The 18,869-nt window shown below is 50.9% G+C and overlaps 1 protein-coding gene across 1 annotated transcript; it reads left to right on the forward strand.

The window, feature by feature from the left end:
* Nucleotides 1–941: 941 nt before the first annotated feature.
* Nucleotides 942–18,869, forward strand: Plekha4 (pleckstrin homology domain containing A4). The gene is made up of 20 exons (XM_042700401.1): nt 942–1,339; nt 1,776–1,910; nt 3,545–3,652; nt 4,453–4,525; nt 4,618–4,718; nt 4,861–4,970; nt 5,810–6,022; nt 6,345–6,624; nt 7,538–7,624; nt 9,447–9,494; nt 9,618–9,698; nt 9,789–9,938; nt 11,233–11,331; nt 12,255–12,395; nt 15,506–15,617; nt 15,690–15,766; nt 16,129–16,290; nt 17,497–17,546; nt 18,001–18,113; nt 18,397–18,869. The coding sequence occupies exons 2-20, from the start codon at nt 1,827–1,829 to the stop codon at nt 18,663–18,665; spliced, it is 2,358 nt and encodes a 785-aa protein (XP_042556335.1). The 5' UTR covers nt 942–1,339; nt 1,776–1,826; the 3' UTR covers nt 18,666–18,869.

The raw sequence follows: 18,869 nt of genomic DNA on the forward strand, positions 1-18,869 counted from the left end.
CAGGAGGCTGAGATCTGAGAATCTTCATTCGAGGCCAGCCGAGGCAGGATGTGGAAGTGGAGCTCAAGAGCACCACTAGCTTTGAGGAGGAAAGCTAAGAGAGGCCAAAGTACCGGCACAGAGAGAGAGAGGAGGGGAAAGAGGGGGAGGGAAAGAGGGAAAGGGGAATGTCTGCTAAACTGACTTGATTCATGGTCACAAGGCTGTATTCCTAGGTCTCACTGCTGGAAATGGATACAGAGGCTGTTTATCTGAACTGAAATTCTGATTGGGTGTGGCTCTGCCACGAACTTCAGACCCAAGAAGCCAGTTCGGTTCATAATCTTTTTATTGGGGGGTAGAGAAGGGTGCAGGGCCTGGAACCCAGGGCCTCATAGATGTTCAGCCAGTGCTCCAACACTGAGCTATCCCTGTCCCCAGCCTGGGGCCCAGCAAATGTCTGACAAGAATTCTCACCTGGGTCTAAGGTAGAGATCTGAAACGCATCACCTCTTTCTGGGGAAGCTAAATGGAACACCCCTGCGCCATTCACTCAAAGCTACACTTCTAGATCCCTAATCCCAGTTGTTCCAGAGTTTCAGGAATTCCAGCTATGGACCCCTTACAATCCCCAAAGTCCTCTTCACTGAGGGGGACAAGTGGAACACTGGTCTAGACCCCTAGCCACATAATTCCTTGAGACTATAGAGTTGAGGGCTCAGCTCCACACATTGAGAAGTTCCAGTCACAGCTCAGGGAACCCAAGAACTGGGGGTGAGGGGGGGGGAGTCCCTCCCCTCAGCCGTGGGGGCAGCTGAGCCAGGGGTCAGGCTGTGATGGGGCGGGGACAGCCAGGACTGGGAGGGGAGACAGCCGCGTGGGCGGCTGGCAAGGCTGAGGGGGAAACCAGCAGAGAGGAAAGAGAAACTGGGAGAGGGAGGAAAGAGAGAGGGAGGAAGAGAATTGGAAAGACGGGAAGGAAACAGCAGCCACGGGGAACAAGAGGAAGAGATCTTGACAGCAGAAGAAAGTGCAAGACGGGGCAGAAAGTGCAAGATAGGGGGTAGGGAGAGAGAGAGAGAGACTGAGATTTTGGCCGTGATTCAATTAGAGGAGCAGACTTGGATAGAAGGATTGAGAGAGACAGGAAGAGCCAAGGGATCGGAGATAATAGAGAGGAGAAAAGAAAACCAGAAGAGACAAGGTGAGGCAGAAACAGAGAACAAGACAGGAGACAGACAAAACAAGTGTGGGGAAGATCAAGTGAGCAGAGACAGGGAGAGAGAGAGGGAGCCACCTAAAGCGACAAAGGACGGACACCGGGCCCCCTCTTCAGTTCCTGGGACCCCTCCAGGGCTGGGTAAGTTTCTGCCTGGGTTGGGAGGGCTTGCCCGGGTGTGCATTCCTGCCTGGGCACCCACAGGCCTGGGCTTGGGGAGTAAGGATGGTTTTTTTTTTTGGGGGGGATGCATGGGAAGTGGGAGACAGGTAGCCTGGGGCAGCCAGAAGGATGCAAGGAATGGGGGTGGGAGGTGTCTCTAAGCACAAAAAGGGTCACATTCCTGGCCAGAGCTCAGTGGGTGTGAATAAAGGAGCCCCTATTCTCTGGCCAGCATTCAGACAACTGCCCCCCTCCCCGCAGCTGCTAGGGCCGCCCACCTCTCTTGGCATTGCCCCTGGTATGCGGTCCTTAGCCCATGATCTCCCCCAGCCCCCCAACTTCAAACAACAGGCTCTTTCTCCTCCTCCTCCTCCTCTTCTGACCTTGGAGCCTCTGACCCCATCCCTGTCCCCAGCTGGGTTAACTGCCCAGACACAGCCCCTTTCTGTGCATTTCCAAGCCATTGATGGAGGAGGTTCGACCTCGGAGCAGCCTCAGCCTGGCCAGCAGCGCCTCCACTGTCTCCTCACTCAGCAGCCTGAGCACGAAGGTATGCGCTTCCTTGGTGGGCACAGGGAGAAAGGCTGGGGGGGCGCGCGTCTGGGGATACTTCTGTTCCCTGGCCCTGGGATTCTGGTTGTTAAGGATAAGGATTCTTAGCAACAGGGTGGTCTGCCAGACCTGGGAAGGTCCCAAGTTAAGCATCAGCTGCAGTGGGGAATTTGAAGCCACGCCCTATTCTGTCCCCACCCCTCCTATTTTTTCCCCAATTCCCAGCCAAAGGAAGAACCTCTGTTGAACTTGGTTGCTGAAGCCCCGCCCCAGCCCAGGTCCCCAGGGAAGTGAGAGGGCGTGGCTCTTCTTTTTCCTTTTCCTCCACCTCTTTTCTTTTTTTCTTTTTTGTATTGATAGTGGGGCTCAAACTAAGGGCTTCACACTCTCCTTTGGGTTCTTCACTCAAGGCTGATGCTCTAACATATCTGCCAGACCTCCAGTTCCAGCTTTTTGTTGGTTAATTGGAGGGAAGGGTCTCACAGATTTTCTGCTAAAGCTGGCTTTAAAGATGTCAACCTGAAGCTGGGCGCTGGTGGCTCATGCCTGTAATCCTAGCTACTCAGGAGGCTGAGATCTGAGGATCGTGGTTCAAAGCCAGCCCAGGCAGGAAAGTCCATGAGACTTTTTATATCCAATAAAACACTAGAAAACCAGGCGTGGTGCTGTGGCTCAAGTGGTAGAGCACTCGCCTTGAGCTGAAGAGCTGAGGGACAGCTCCCAGGCCCAGAGTTCAAGCCCCACGACCAACCAAAAAAAAAAAAAGATGTCAGCCTGCTGAGTAGCTAGGATTACAGGTGTGTTCGATCAGGGCTTAGCTCCAGTTTCTTTTTTTATCCTTGTTTCTAAATGTTCAACTCGCAGGGTCTACCACTTGAATCACAAATCCAGTCCTTTTGCTGTTTAGTTTCTTACTTTGTTCTTCTTTTCTTTAAAATAGAGTTCCTTGGGCTGGGAAGGTGGCTCAGTGGTAAAGCACTTGCCTTGCATGCTTGAGGCCCTGGGTTCGATTCCTCAGCACCCATAAGCAAAAAAAAAGCTGGAAGTGGCTGCTGTGGCTCAAGTGGTAGAGCGCTAGCCTTGAGCTGAAGAGCTGAGGGGCAGCGCCCAGGCTCAGACTTCAGGCCTCAGGACCGGACCCAAAATAAAAAAAAAAACAAAAACAAAACAAAATAGAGTTCCTTTGCCGATCTTGGGGCTTGAACTCATAGCCTAGGCACTGTCCTTGAGACTCTTTGTGCTCAAGGCTAGTGTTCTGCCACTTGAGCCACAGCACCCCTTATAGTTTTTTTTTCTTGAGTAGTTTATTAGAGATAAGAGTCTCACTGGCACTCCCCCCCTCCCCCCCTCCCCACTTCAAATCACAATCCTCAGATCTCAGCCTCCTGAGTAGCTAGGATTACAGAGGTGAGCCACCAGCACCTGGCTTGAGATGGAGTTTCATGCCGACTTGTTCCTTGGTTGTCACCTTCCTGCCTCTGCTGTCATTCTCCTTCCTCTGCTTTTGAGAAGCTGGAGTTATAGGTGTATGCAACAGCCTCCAGCTGACGTCCAAATTCAGCCTCTTCTTAACCCTCCTAGAGCCCATTCCAAGTGAGCCCCCATTCACTTCTGTCCATCTTCTCTCCTCAGAAGCCTGCCCGAGTGGTAAACAAAGTCCATGCCTTTGGAAAGAGGAACCATGCCCTCCGAAGGGACCCCAACTTGCCTGTGCATATTCGGGGCTGGCTTCATAAGCAGGTAAGGTCCACAGGAGAAAAGGACCCTGGGGCCGTGACCTGGCTGTCCATTCTTTCTTACCTTCCATGTCTCCTGATGTAACTTATGGCCTCTCCCCTTATTCTAACATAGTTTCATTCATTCATTCGCTGATGCATTCGTTCACTGTCTACTTTGGGCAGTACTTGGGTTTGAACTTAGGACCTCAATACATGCTCTGTCCTCCTCACGTCAGGATCTGAGCTTTTGCCCTGAGACTGGCCTCCAGAGACATCCTCCTACCTAGCACCTGAAGCATAGCTGGGATTACAGGTGTCACTACTGTCCCCAGCAAAGGGCTTATGGATGGAGACTGTGGAGTGGTTCAGGCAGAGGTGATAGAAGCTCAGAATTGGAATCATGACTCAGTACCACCACCCTGGCCACTCTGTGTCTCAGGCGCCAGCATACCTGGAACACTTCTTTCTCTAAAGTCCCTGATCATTTGTGGTACATTATCTCTCCCAAGCCCTCCTAAATGTCTCAATCCCCAGTTGTCAGATGGGAAATCGTGAGGGTCCTAGCAGGCAAACGACTTGAGGGCATAGTTTGAAAGTGGTATAGAGCTTCGAGTCAGACACAGGTCTGATTGCGCAAAAATCTGTCTCTCAACCCATACACTGGCTCTCAGTTCACTGTGGGATATCCGGTGTCAGACGTGCCTCTCAACTCCTCCCTCTGCATCTCTGTCCCCTCTCATCTCTGCCCCTCTTCTCCCATGTGTCTCTGGGGCTTTGTTCTCATGTAGCACAGTGTCCATCTACTTTCTCCTCTCTTCTCAGGACAGCTCTGGACTCCGGCTGTGGAAACGCCGCTGGTTTGTTCTCTCCGGCCATTGCCTCTTCTATTACAAGGGTCAGTGTCTCAGATGGCATGGATTGGGGAAGACCCCCCCTCCCACACTCACTCCTAGTCCCCAACCCTCCCTTGCTCCCTCCTCTTTGCAGACAGTCGAGAGGAGAGTGTCCTGGGCAGTGTCCTGCTCCCCAGCTACAGTGTTAGACCAGATGGGCCGGGAGCTCCTCGAGGACGACGCTTCACCTTTACCGTGAGTCCTTCCATTTCCCAGGTGTAGCAGGTGACAGAGACTGGGGCAGGAAGTATCCGCTGCTAGACATAAAAGCTCTTAACTAGGATCAAGGACATCCTTTATAGAGACCTTGGGACTGGCAAACCTTCTCTTCCCACAGGCTGAACACCCTGGCATGAGGACTTATGTTCTAGCAGCTGATACGTTAGAGGACCTGAGGGGCTGGCTTCGGGCACTGGGCCGGGCCTCAAGAGCAGAGGGAGAAGATTGGTGAGTGGAGGTCCAAGCCACACCCATGACTTCCATTCTGAGCATAACTGATCCAAGCTAATCTCCACATAGTAGTCCCACCCTTTGAATATCCAGTTTAGGAGACTGTGCTTTTAAAGCTCTGCCTCTAGGGAACTTCTGTTCCCCCAAACAGCAAAAGGACTTTCTCAAGTTCTGCCCCCTACATCGCCCAGTCCCACCCCTTCGAGCTGATCCTCCAATCCGAGGATCTCATGAACAGTGGCTGCTCCTAGGTTGTCAATATGTTACACTCTCTGATTGGCTTCCTCACAAATCTCCATTTCAACCCTGCCCCCAGGCACCCATATTAACGGTGTCACCTAAAATAGAAGAACAGAGCCAGGTGCCATCACACCTGTCATCCTAGCTACTCAGGAGGCTGAGATCTGAGGATCCAATTCAAAGCCAGCCCAGCCAGGAAAGTCCATGAGAGACTCTTATCTCCAATGAACCACCCAAAACCAGAAGTGGTGCTGTGGCTCAAGTGGGAGAGTGCTTGCCTTGAGCTCAGGCCCAGAGTTCAAGCACCAGGACTGGCAACAACAACAACAAAAAAGGACAGATTTTTTTTTTAAATGTCAGACTGTCTCTCAGGCTTTGTCTTGACCTACCCTAAATCTCAGTCTGGAGCTTAGAAACCTACCTGTTTCTCATAGACCTGGATGCATCCGATGGCCCTGGTACCAGTCACTGCTGTGACTGGTGAGATTGGGACGCTACTCATATTGCACAACTCCCCTTTCAGAGTGGGCCACTAAGAAAATAGTGCTGTTAGGAGAGCCGTATGAGTGATGTCTTTTTCTGTGCCACCTTGCTAGTGGGCGATCCAGGTCACCCGCACGTCCCCAGCCTGGGGAAGGCCCTGGAGGCCCTGGGGGTCCTCCAGAAGTGAGCAGGGGAGAAGGATGCATCTCAGAGTCACCAGAGGTGGCTCGGCTCTCCAAAGGTCGTGGCAGATCCAGGCTGCTCTCTCCCAGCCCTACATCACACCTGCCATCTAGCCCAGGAATGAGGAGGACAAGAAGCCCAGAGTAAGGCTGGCTGGTGGTAGGGGCGGGGCCTGTGGTGGGCGGGGCCAGAGGTGTTGGGGCGGGGCCTGGTGGGAAGGCGTGGTTAGGGCTTGGGGGCGGGGCCCGGTACTGTCTGCTTAGTGCTTGCCTGTTGTTGGGGTTGCTGCCAAGGCCTTAAGTAGGGTACACAGGAGAAACTATTCAGGATTTTCCCAGCAGAGGACCGTACAGCAGACACAGGGAGATGAGATTTTTTTTTTGAGGCTAAAGATAGAGGAGTGGATGGTGGAGGTGGAGCAGAGGCTCTAGCTGACTCAGTTTCCTGATTCTGTCCTGACCACAGCCTGTTCACACCGCTTTCTCGCCCTCCCTCTCCTCTGAGCCTTCCCCGTCCCTGGTCTGCTCCTGCGCGGCGACCCCCTCCCTCATCAGGAGATGCAACCCTCCCTGCCCGACCTCACACCCCTTTAAGTCGCATCGATGTCCGGCCTCCTCTGGATTGGGGTCCCCAGCGACAGACCCTTTCCCGGCCCCCGACTCCCCGCCGAGGAACCGGCTCCGAAGCTGGTGGAGTTCGACCCTCCAAGAGCCCCCAGCACTGGAGTCAGGAGCCCAGGACACAGGTAAGTGGAGAAGTGGAGGAAGAGAAACTACAGCTCCCATGAGGCCGCAGAGACGTCTTCCCCTGTACATTTTCTGGTAGTTGTGCCTTGTGCATTATGGGGATTGTAGTTCCCACCCAAAATGCAATGTGTTGGGGGAGGCGGTTTTAGGTAGTGTCACAGGCCTCTATCTCCCATGGGCCTCACCACGGTTCCTTGGCCTTTGCTCTCTAAGCATCATGGGAGTTGTGGTCCAGCCTCCTCTCCAACACAGTGCTGTGAGATAGAACTGTTTCATTTGCTTCAGGTCTCAGAAAGTAAAAATAAAAAATAAGCTTAGCCAGGCCCCGGTGGCTCACGTTTGTCATCCTAGCTACTCAGGAGGCTGAGATCCAGAAAAGTCTGTGAGACTCTTATCTCCAGTAAACCACTAGAAAACCAGAAGTGGCTCTGTAGCTCAAATGGTAGAGCGCTAGCTGAGGGACTGCGCCCAAGCCCCACGGCCGACAAAAAAAAAAAAAAAGCTAGTTGGCTACCTGCCTCTGATCATCATGGGCTTGTAGCCCAAATATCCACAGCTGGCTTCTATCAGCCTTTGGGGGCTGCTAAGCACCCATTTATTTTGAAATTTTGATGAGCAGTTAAGGGAAGAAAGGGAAGGGTGTTGTCTAAACTTCAAAATGTCAAAAACAGCCAGGCCCTGCTGGCTCATGCCTGTAATCCTAGCTACTCAGGAGGCTGAGATCTGAGAATCATGGTTCAAAGCCAGCCCTGAGACTCTTGTCTCCAGTTAACTAGCCACTCTGTGGCTACCGAGCTCTATCCTTGAGCCAAAGAAGCTTAGGGCCCTGAGTTTAAGCCCATGACCAACAACAACAAAAAGTGTCAAGAATATTTACATTCTGACCTTTGCACTGTACTATTTTTATTCCAGTATTCCTCTCAGGCCTCCTCTGGTTCTTCCACTTATCTCCAGCTCCCCCCAAGACCTCCCGGGACCCGGGCCTCCATGGTTTTGTTGGTAGGTATCCTGGGGTACCTCAGATATTACAGAAATTCCCTCCCTTGCTTTCTTTGCCATAAAGAATGTCACTTCCATGCCGAGGAATTGAGAGAAGACTAGACAGTTCCTTGTCTCTGCCTAGGTGCTTGGGTTAGTTTCCTGTAGCTATTCTAACAAAGTACCACTCTCTGGAGATGGACATTGGGAGGATCAGTGTTGGAGGCTAGCAAGAAATTAGCCAGAATCCATTTCAACAAACAAATTGGGTCCGGTAGTGCATAACTGTAATACCAGCTCTGAGGAAGGCATATGTAGGAAGACTGCAATCCAAGTCAGTCCCAGGTAAAACATAAACACTTTCTCTGAAAAATAACTCAAGCAGAAAAGGCTCAATGATAGAGCCACCTACCTAGTAAGCACTAGAACATGAATTCAAATCCTGGGACTGAAAAATACAAAGCTTAAAATAACCAAAGTGAATTTTCTCATCATTCTGGAGAAGGAGATGTGCTGCCCGGTTCCTCTGAAGGCCTTGTTTTAGGTGCTTCGAGATCTCAAGTGTTGGGCCTGGGAAGGTGGCTCAGTGGTAGAGCGCTTGCCTTGCATGCCTGAGGCCCTGGGTTCGATTCCTCAGCACCATATAAGCAAAAAGAAAAAAGCCAAAAGTGGTGCTGTGGCTCAAGTGGTAGAGCACTAGCCTTGAGCTGAAGAGCTGAGGGGCAGCGCCCAGGCCCAGAGTTCAGGCCCCACAACCGGACCCCCCCCCCCAAAAAAAAACACAACAAAAACAAAAAAAACAAAAAACAAAAAAAGAGATCTCAAGTGTTCATTGGTTTGCATTCCACCTGTCTCTGTGTCTATTGCCAGGTGGCTTTTTGTTTTCTTCTTCTCCTCCTCTTCCTCCTCTTCCTTCTCCTCTTCCTTCTCCTCCTCCTCCTCCTCCATCTTCCTCATCTTTTCCTTCTCCTCCTCTTTCTCCTCCTCCTTCTTCATGTCAGTACTGTGTCTTGATCTCAGGACATGGGCACTGTCCCTTAGATTTTGTGCTCAATGCTGGCACTCTGCAACTTGAGCCATACCTCTGCTTCTGGCTTTTTCCTGGTTAGTTGGAGGTAAGAGTCTCACGGAGTCAGTGCTGATGGCTCACATGTGTAATCCTAGCTACTCAGGACCCTGAGATCTGAGGATCAAGGTTTAATGCCAGCTAGGAAATTCTGTGAGACTCTTTACCTCTTACCTGCATGAAATCACAGAAAAAGGGGCTGGGAAGGTGGCTCAGTGGTAGACGCTTGTCTTGCATGCCTGAGGCCCTGGGTTCGATTCCTTAGCACCACGTAAGCAAAAAGAAAAAAGCCGGAAGTGGTGCTGTGGCTCAAGTGGTAGAGCGCTAGCCTTGAGCTGAAGAGCTGAGGGACAGCGCCCAGGCCCAGAGTACAGGCCCCACAACTGGACCCCCCAAAAAAAATAAAAGAAAAAGAAATCACAGAAAAAGCCAGAAGTGGCTCTGTGGCTCAAGTGGTAGAAGACTATCTGTGCCCAGGCCCAGAGTCAAGCCTCAGGACTAGAAAAAAAAGTCTCATGGACTTTGAACCCAAATCCTCAGATCTCAGCCTCCTGAGTAGTTAGGATGACAGGCTAGGTACCCCTGGTACCCTGTTCTCCTCGTGAATTTTAATATTTGTCATGGCTGTTTGATGACAGAGCTCAAGGGCTGTTCCTGAGGGTAAGGATGTGAGGTTTGCTCTGCTGAGGTTTCCTGAAGCTGGAGGGAAGCTAGCAAGAAGGGTGTTTGGGTGTGTGTGGGGACTGTCTTCTTGACCTGGGCCTTTCTCCTCCACAGCCAGGTCCACCCCTGGACTCGGCCTTCCATCAAAAGTTGGAGACAGATGTAAGTTCTCCCAGATCCAACTTCTGCTGAGTTCCCAAAGTTGGGGAGAGAATATTCTAGATGGTGAAGGAGACAGAAAGCCTCGATGAAGTCCATGATCAGCTTCTTGCTTCATTTCCCCAGACTCTGTTGACTAAGTTGTGTGGGCAGGATCGACTCCTGAGAAGCCTCCAGGAGGACATCGACCAGCGGCAGGAGGAGAAGGTTCTGGAAGGGGAAGGGTGATGGGGAGGGGGGGAATCCTTGGGTTTGGGTGTGGGGGCAGAATTCTAACCACTGTGCTCTGGAATGCAGGAGCAGCTGGAGGCCGCGTTGGAGCTGACCAGGCAGCAGCTGAGCCAGGCAACCAGGGACGCAGCAGCACCGGGCAGGGCCTGGGGCCACCAGCGCCTCCTGCAGGACCGGCTGGTCAGTGTGAGGGCCGCCCTCTGTCACCTGGCCCAGGTAAGTTATCTGGGAAGGGGCAGTAGGTCTTGGACAGGTATTAAGCAGAAGCTGAGGGCTTTTAGGAAGTTCTGGAGAGTATGACCTAGGGAAGTTTTTACCCAATAAACTTTTTTTTGTTGTTGTCAGTCATGGGTCTTGAACTCTGGGCCTGGACGCTGTCCCTCAGCTCTTCAGCTCAAGGTTCTACCTCTTGAGCCACAGCACCACTTCCGGTTTTCTGGTGGTTTATTGGAGATAAGAGTCTCATGGTGTTTCCTGCCTGGGCTGGCTTTCAACTGTGATCCTCAGATCTCAGCCTCCTGAGTAGCTAGGATGACAGGCGTGAGCCACCAACCCCTGGCCCAATAATCTTGAGTATCATGAAGGGACTGACAAGCAACACAACATGGTTTAGTAGTTTAAGAAGGGCTCATTAAGCTAAGCGCTGGTGGCTCACCCCTGTCATCCTAGCTACTCAGGAGGCTGAAATCTGAAGATTGTGGTTTGAAACCAGCCCAGGCAGGTAAGCCTACAAGATATTTGTCTCTAACCACCAAAAAGCTGAAAGTGGAGATATGGCTCAAGTAGTAGACCACTAGTCGGGTGGAAAAAGCTAAGGGACAGTGCTCAGGCCCTGAGTTCAAGCCCCAGTCCTAGCATGAAATAAAGAAGGGTTAAGTTTTTTCCCCCATTTTTTCTTTTCCTTTTATCTCTTTTCTCTATTTTTTTCTTTTTTTCCTTTGAATACTAGTGATGGATTGTAGAGTTTCATTCACAACATGGTGATTTTGTGTGTATGTGTGTGCGTGTGTGTGTGTGTGTGTGTGTGTGTGTGTGTGTGTGCGTGCGGTGCGTGCGCCATTTCTGGGGCTTGCTTGAACTCAGTGCCCAGGCGTTGTCCCTGAGCTCTTGTGCTCAAGGCTAATGCTCTACCACTTGAACCACAGCTCTACTTCTGGCTTTTTGGTGTTCAACTGGAGATGAGTCTCATAGACTTTCCTGCCCAGGCTGGCTTTGAACCGCAGTCCTCAGATCTCAGCCTCCTGTGTGGCTAGGATTATAGGCGTGAGCCACCAGCATCTGGCTGACATAGTGGTTTTGATTTTAGCTCCTGGCTTTCTATACTCTCCAATTCAAAATGTTTATATGACCTTAGAAAAATTATACAACCCCTCTGGGCCTTGTCTGCTCTCCTAATGTAAACTCTACATACTAAAAATAATATCTAGTCACTGGGTATGGTGGTGGACGCCTGTAGTCCCAGCACCTCATATCTAACCTCATGTCTCCTTCTTGCTTTGGGTGACCTGAGGAGCGAGAGCGGGTTTGGGATACTTACAGCGGCTTGGAACAGGAACTAGGGACCTTGAGAGAAACCCTGGAGTATCTGCTGCACCTTGGGTCCCCCCAGGTACATCCTCCCATTGAGCCCCAAACCCAACCCCCCCACTCCCAAGTTCCACCTGGAAACCTTTGACTTTAAGCCCCTCCCATGGCCCATGGCGGAAGCCCCTCCCTTTTCCCCAGCAGTCCCTCCCCTGCCTTCATTCTCATTGTAGCCAAAACCTACTTTCAGACTGAGAACAGTTCCCAGACCCCTTCCTGGTTCTAAAGCTACCTAAAGCTCTGACTCCCATTGCTAAAATCCACCTCCAGCCCAGTCTCCAGCATGCTGTGCAGTATCCAGTTCAAAGCTCCGCCCCTTTCTTAATTTAACCCTATTCCCTAAGATATAAACCACAGGGGTCTAGCTTCAGACTTGCTTTCCTCATTCTAAGCCTAGTTAGTGGATTCCAGATCATAGAGCTGTCTTCAAAAATATTAACTTTGGTCTGGGAATGTGGCTTAGTGGTAGAGTGCTTGCCTAGCATGCATGAAGCCCTGGGTTTGATTCCTCAGTACCACATACACAGAAAAAGCTAGAAAGGGTGCTGTGGCTCAAGTGATAGAACGCTAGCCTTCAGCAAAAAGAAGCTCAGAGACAGTGCCCAGGCCCTGAGTTCAAGCCCTAGGATTGGCAAAACAGAAATATTAACTTCTTATGGGCTATGGTAGTGCATGCCTGTAATCCCAGCTTTTGGGTGACAGAGGCTGGCGGTTAGAGGCCAACTTGGGTTACTTAGGGAGAACTTGTCTCAGAAAGGAATAGAGGAAGGCAAGGGAGGGAAGGTGAGAGGAAGCGAAGAAGGAAGGACGGTAGGTGGGCTGGATATTGGCAGCAAAAAGAATCGGGACCCCATAAACCACCTCGTGATTTGAGTCTTCCTGGGCGGGGCCTATCAGCAATAACGCTTCTTGGATTTTTTTTTTCCTCTTAAATTCCTGTTTTCCCAGGACAGAGCCTCTGCTCAGCAGCAGCTGTGGATGGTGGAGGACACACTGGCTGGTCTGGGGGGGCCCCAGAAGCAGCCCCCGCCCACCGAGCCTGAGTCCCCTTCCCCTGCGCTCCAAGGGGAGGAGTCCTCAGAGAGAGAGGTGAGACCCTCTGACCCCCGCCCAAGCCATCTATTTACCTGACCCCCCCCCACACACCCACACCACCTCTTTCTCTGATCTTTGGCCAGCTACCCAATTTCAGACACATACCTTCTCACCTGGAAGCCTTTCTTTCTTGCCCCCAAAGGATCGGTAATATAGCCCTCCTTCCTGTGGACACTAAACTCACTGGTTGCTCAAGACCCTCATACAAAGTAGCATAATAGAGCTGGGTACCAGTGGCTCACACCTATAATCCTAGCTACTCAGGAGGCTGAGATCTGAGGATCCCAGTTCAAAGCCAGCCTGGGCAGGAAAGTTCATGAGACTCCTTATTTCCAATGAACCACTACAAAAAAAAAAAAAGCCAGAAGTGGAGCTGTGCTAGCCTTGAGAAAAAAAGCTCAAGAATACTAGTTACTGAGGAGCTGAGATTTGAGGAACACAGTTCAAAGCCAGCCCAGGCAAGAATATCTGTGAGATTTTTATCTCCAGTGAACCACCAGAAAACTGAAAGTAGTGCTGTGGCTTGAGCACAAAAGCTCAGGGACAGTGCCCAGCCCCTGAGTTCAAGCCCCACAACTGACAAAGTAATTTTTTTTTTTTTTGGGGTCCGGTCGTGGGGCCTGAACTCTGGGTCTGGGCGCTGTCCCTCAGCTCTTCAGCTCAAGGCTAGCGCGCTACCACTTGAGCCACAGCACCACTTCCAGCTTTTTTCTTTTTGCTTATGTGGTGCTGAGGAATCAAACCCAGGGCCTCAGGCATGCAAGGCAAGCGCTCTACCACTGAGCCACCTTCCTAGCCCCTGACAAAGTAATTATATAATAATAATAATAATAGCATATGGGTTTTGAACTGGGTTTTGAACTCAGCAAGCACCTCTTGCTTTGTAGGCAGGTGCTACTCTACCACTTGAGCCACATCTCCAGATATTTTTTTGCTTTAGTTATCTTTTTTTTTTTTTAAACCAGTCCTGGGGCTGGGCACTGTCCTTGAGCTTCTTTTGCTCAAGCGTAGCACTCTACTACTTGAGCCACAGCACCACTTCTGGCTTTTTTCTGTTTATGTGGTGCTGAGGACTCGCACCCAGGGCTTCATGCATGCTAGGCAAGCGCTCTACCACTGAGCCACTTCCCAGCCGTGCTTTAGTTATCTTTGGGGTACAGTCTTTATTTTTTTGTTCAAGCTCATCTGGACCACAATCTTCCTATTTAACACCTCCTGACAGGCATGTACCACCATGGCTAGCTTTTTTGCTGTTGTTGTTGTCAGTCATGGGGCTTGAACTCAGGGCTTGGGTGCTGTCCCTGAGCTTTTTCACTCAAAGCTAGTGCTCTACCACTTTGAGCCACAGCACCACTTCCAGTTTTCTGTTGGTTACTGAGAGATAAGAGTCCCACTGACTTTCCTGCCCAGGCTGGCTTTGAACCATGATCCTCAGATCTCAGCCTCCTGAGTAGCTAGGATCACAGTGGTAAACCACTGAGGCCTGGCTTGCACAGTTTTTATTGATTGAGACAGGCTCTTGTCAAGATTTTGCCTTCACTGAGTATCTGGGATTACAGGCATGAGCTTCTGTACCCAACCTCAAATATTTTCACTTCATGGGGGGTGGAATCTGTACAACGGGAGCCGTCAGATGAGAAAGGCCAAGCATCTGCCATCATAATCCATCATGGCAGCTGGGGCCAGCTCTGGCCATCCACCCATTGTGTGCATTTAGCCTCATCTCCATATCCAGTCATATTAGTCAGGCTGGAGGAAGGAACATTCACACCACAGTCATTGGCCTACATCACTGATCATAACCCACAAGGAGAAGACATGGTGAAGGAGACGTTCTGGCACAGAGTTGGCATTTGGGAAACCGAAATCATTGTTGTCCTAGACAAATCAGAGCTACATCTTGCTAACTCTCCAACTGTGTACTCAGAAAACCAGGTGCAGAACCCAGCTCGGCCATCTTGGAGATTTTAGTTATCAGCTTCATTACATGCCCCTAAATTCACCATCTGGAAAATGAGATCGATAAGAACTAATAGTAATAATAAAAGTAATAATTTTAGTGACCTTATGAGTTTATTGTGTAATGCCATCCTATTTTGGTGGTCACGTGCTTAGCAGAATAACAGACTCATGATCAGAATAACAGACTCATAAGAAAACCTTGCACTTGTAATTAGTTGCTAGTGTAATGACTTGAGTGTCAGTTGCTGTTCTAAGTACCTTATGTATGTGGACTCATAGGGTCCAGAGAGGTAAAGCTACATGTTCAAAGTCACACAGCTAAAATGGCAGAGAGGGGATATGAAACCAAGTTGTCTGGCTCTGTCAAGATCTCTTGCTTTGCTCGGATTGTTTGCTGGTCCTCTACCACTTGATCCACGCCTCTAGCTCAGCTTTTTAATGATTCTTTTGGAGATGGAGTCTGGAGGATTTTTTCTGCTTGGGGTTGGCCTGGAAACTTGACTTTAGATCTCAGCTTCTTTTTTGGTCGGTCATAGGGCTTGAACCCTGAGCCTGGGCTCTGTCCCTCAGCTCTTTAGCTCAAGGTGAGCGTTCTACCGCTTGAGCCACAGCACCACTTCCAGTTTTCTAGTGGTTCATTGGAGATAAGAGTTTCACGGACTTTCCTGCCTGGGCTGGCTTTGAACCGAGATCCTCAGATCTGAGTCTCCTGAGTAGCTAGGATTACAGGTGTGAGCCACCAATGCCCGGCTCAGCTTCTTTAGTAGCTAAGTATGATCCATTAATGCTCAACGGGTTTATAATTTTATTTATTTATTTTTTAGTGCCAGTCCTGGCTTGAACTCAGGGCCTAGGTGCTGTCCCCTTAGCTTTTGTGCTCAAGGGTAATGCTTTACCAGGTGAGCCACCGCTCCACTTTCAGGTTTTCGCTGGTTCATTGGAGATAAGTCTCAATGACTTTTCTTGCTCGGGCTGGCTTTAAGCCACGATTCTCAAATTTCACCCTCCTGAGTTGGCTAGGATTACAGACATGAGCCACTGGTGCCCGGCTGGGTTTATAATATTAATCTTCAGGAGTCTGAGTCCCTGAGCACTGCAAAAACAATTATTACGATCACAAGTCCTTCTTTGTGTCCCTGAAGAGCTTGCCTGAGTCTGCAGGAGTGAGCATGCCTCGGTCCCCTGAGGCTGACTGGGGGCGGCCCCCCGGACGTGACCAAGGTGACAGTACTCTTGCAAGTCCACACACAACAGGTGAGCAAACTGTAGGGTGCGTGTGGGGTTTCCTGGGGCTCCCATCCTCACAGAGCCCTTCCATCCTTCTAGGGCTTGAGTCTCCAAGGATCTCCCGGGCACCCAGCCCTGAGTGTCGCCGCCCTTCTTCCCCACAGCTGGGAACCAAGGTAAGTCAGCTGTGTGACTTGAGGTGGGTTGGTAAACTTCTCTGTGCCTCCTTCGTATCATCCCAGGACCTTGCCTGTGCTAGCCAGGAGCTCTGCCACTAAAGTGTATGTCCAGATTATCCTATACTAGGATTTGAACTCATGACTTTGCACTTGCCAGGTAGGCGGGCTACCCCTTGAGCCATTATTTCTTTGACCAGAATGAGTTCAGAGGTTTTTCTTTCTTTGTGTGATGTGCAATCTGGAATTCTGACTCCTAGCAGAAGCTCATTATGGCCAGAGAGTCTGAGTACTTCCTTCCTTTTGGGGGAAACAGAGCAAGAGGAGGCCCAGGTTGAATCTCCACCATTTTATCTTCCTAGGCCCCTGTAGCCCGGCCCCGCATGAGTGCAAGGGAGCAGCTGGAGCGCATGCGCAGAAACCAGGAACATGGCCGGCCTCTTCCACGCCCTGCCTCTCCCAGCCTCCTCACCCTAGGGAGGACCCTGTCCACAGCCAGACACCAGCCTGACATGGAACAAAGGGTGAGAGGAATGGGGTCAGTCGTGGGGCAGTGGGGTGGTAGAGGGCTCTGAACTTCCACTTTGAGCCTCAGTTTCTCCTTCTGAGATATGAGCATACTTCCTTATCCATACCCCCTCACCCAATTTGCCCTTCTCAGCTTCCTGGCTCCTCTAACAGAGGGTGGTCAGAAGGGGGTGAGAAAACCCCAGGTCTTTCTTCAGAACAGAGTTCGCAGGTCTCATTGGAAGCCCAGTTTTTCTTCTCACTTATTGCTTTGTAAGGAAGCAAGGCGGAGGGGTCAGAATACTGGGCAAGGAATTCCCCCACATTATTTTAGCAAGGAGAGTCCTGGGATCCTGAGACCAGAGGATTTTCCACAGCTCAGGATAGTTGCTCCTCAGAATTTTATGGTAGTCGGGCTGGGAAGGTGGCTCAGTGGTAGAGTGCTTGCCTTGCATGCCTGAGGCCCTGGGTTCGATTCCTCAGCACCACATAAGCAAAAAGAAAAAAGCCGGAAGTGGCGCTGTGGCTCAAGTGGTAGTGTGCTAGCTTTGAGCTGAAGAGCTGAGGGACAGCGCCCAGGCTCAGAGTTCAGGCCCCATGACTGGACCCCCCCCCCCCAAAAAAAAAGAATTTTATGGTAGTCAATTGTCAGTTGCTGTGCCAAAATACCTGAGAAAAATACCACATAGGAGGAAAGATAGACTCTTGGCTTGTGACTTTAGGGGTTTTGGTCCTTGTTTCTGGGCTTATGATAAGGAAGGAAACCATGGAGGAGGGTTGTGGTAGAGCATACTGGAAGCAGATGGAGCAAGGAGTCAGAGACAAGATAAATTTTCCTGGGGTACAACACCCACAGACTATCTTCCTCCAACTGTACCCCACCTCTTAATGATCTGTTATGCTATGAATCCATCATTGGGTTGATCAATAGGATATATGATTAATCTCCTCTCAGTGGTGTTCCAGGCTGAGGATCTAGCCTACCACATGTAAGCCATTGAAGATATTCTACCTCCACTTTAATAGGCAGTAGACAGGTCCTGATGGTAGGTGTGTGTATGTGTGTGTGTGTGTTGTAAAATTTGTGAACTAGCGCTGATTTCCAGAAACAAAAGTGAAATTACACGTCAGCGTGTTTGGGCAATTTTCATTTCCTCTCTGAAGGCCTTCTACTTCATCCTCCAAATGAAGTCAGGAATTCTAATGCCCCAATTCCTTTCCAGCCTATCGTAGGAGCTGCAAAATGGCTCAGAAGCTCAGGGTCCTGGAGTAGGTAAGGCACTGGAGGGTAGGGGAAGGGAGTAGGGAGATTAATGTGCAAAAGTGTCAGCTAGCCTTACTATTAGAGTCTCCTGAGTAGTAAATTTCAAGTTGCAAAACCTTTAGAGCTCCTTGGGCTCTAAGAAGAGCATCTGAAACAAAACCAAGAATCACTTGGGAGCAAGGATTACGTACTAAAGTTCCCAGAACTCTCATGGCTTAAATCAAACCCTACCCCTTCCTTCCAGTATTCTTGTGTCATTGGTGTGGTGTGCAGTGGGACTACAAATCCCATAAGGCACCTGGCCTAGGTTTAAAGTCTTTTGAGAGACAAGGCACATGGTAGGAACTACAACTCCCAGAAGCCTGAGCTTACCTGCTTGGTCCTTGCTATACAGAATCTTCCCAACCCTGAAGCCCACCTTCGCTCTCTCTCTCTCTCTCTTTTTCTTTTGTCTTTTTTCTAGTCCCAGGATCACCACACCATACTTGCCCACCTCCGACGGTCACCGGGAGCGAGTTCTCAGCCTTTCCCAAGCCCTGGCCACTGAGGCATCGCAGTGGCACAAAATCATGACAGGTGACGACGGGGGATGTCATCCTACTGGGTTTTGGGCAACGGGGAAGCTGGAGTCCAGGGGTGAGCGCTGTCAAGCCATTCTTTTGGGGAGAACGTAAGGGCAGGGATCGGGTCCTAGCGAGAAGGAGAAGGGGGCCAGGTGAGCAGCAGCCGAGTCTCAGAGAGGAATGGAACGGGTCCCAGGGTGGGAGGGAGGAGAGCTGGAGTCGGCGCCTGGATCTCAAGGGAGAGGGGCGGGATGCTTAGGGGCGGAGTCCTTCAGTTTGCTCTTCTTCTCTTTTAGCCACTCCAGGTGGAAATTCGGAGGCCAGGGGAGACCTTCCCCCTCCGGCACCTCGGCCCCCGGAAGATTCCACGCCCAGGGTGGCCTCGCCCCTACCATCTTCTCCCGTGGCCAACTCAGGGTCCAAGGGGTTCCCACGCCCCGGTGGTGGCAGGGGCACAGGCCCCGCCCCCTGGGAATCCACGTGGGACCCTGGGAACGCCCCGCCCCTGACGCAGGATGAGGGGGCGTGGCCTCTCCGAGTCACTCTGCTACAGTCCAGTTTCTGACTGGCCCAAACGCCGCGGCCAATCGGATCGTGGGGGCGTGGCCCCGGCGGTGCCAGTCTGAACGGTGGGACCACTCTGGGTGCTAAGGAGGCATGCGCGGCCTCCACCTGTGGTCCGAGTGGGCGTGGTATCTGTGGTCAAAGATTGATTCCCTCCCCACCTCCCCGCCGCTGTCTAAATTTGGATTAAAACTTTGAACTTTTA

This window comes from Dipodomys spectabilis, unplaced genomic scaffold (genome assembly GCF_019054845.1).
Source record: "Dipodomys spectabilis isolate Male_0828 unplaced genomic scaffold, ASM1905484v1 ptg000266l, whole genome shotgun sequence".
NCBI lineage: Eukaryota > Metazoa > Chordata > Mammalia > Rodentia > Heteromyidae > Dipodomys > Dipodomys spectabilis.

Bases quoted from the DNA above. Each gene is read 5' to 3' on its own strand.
- Plekha4 (XM_042700401.1), top strand. From the start codon at position 1,827: ATGGAGGAGGTTCGACCTCGGAGCAGCCTCAGCCTGGCCAGCAGCGCC. The intron at 4,526-4,617 runs GTCAGTGTCTCA...TCCTCTTTGCAG, and splicing joins TTGCCTCTTCTATTACAAGG to ACAGTCGAGAGGAGAGTGTC. The intron at 9,699-9,788 runs GTTCTGGAAGGG...TCTGGAATGCAG, and splicing joins ACCAGCGGCAGGAGGAGAAG to GAGCAGCTGGAGGCCGCGTT.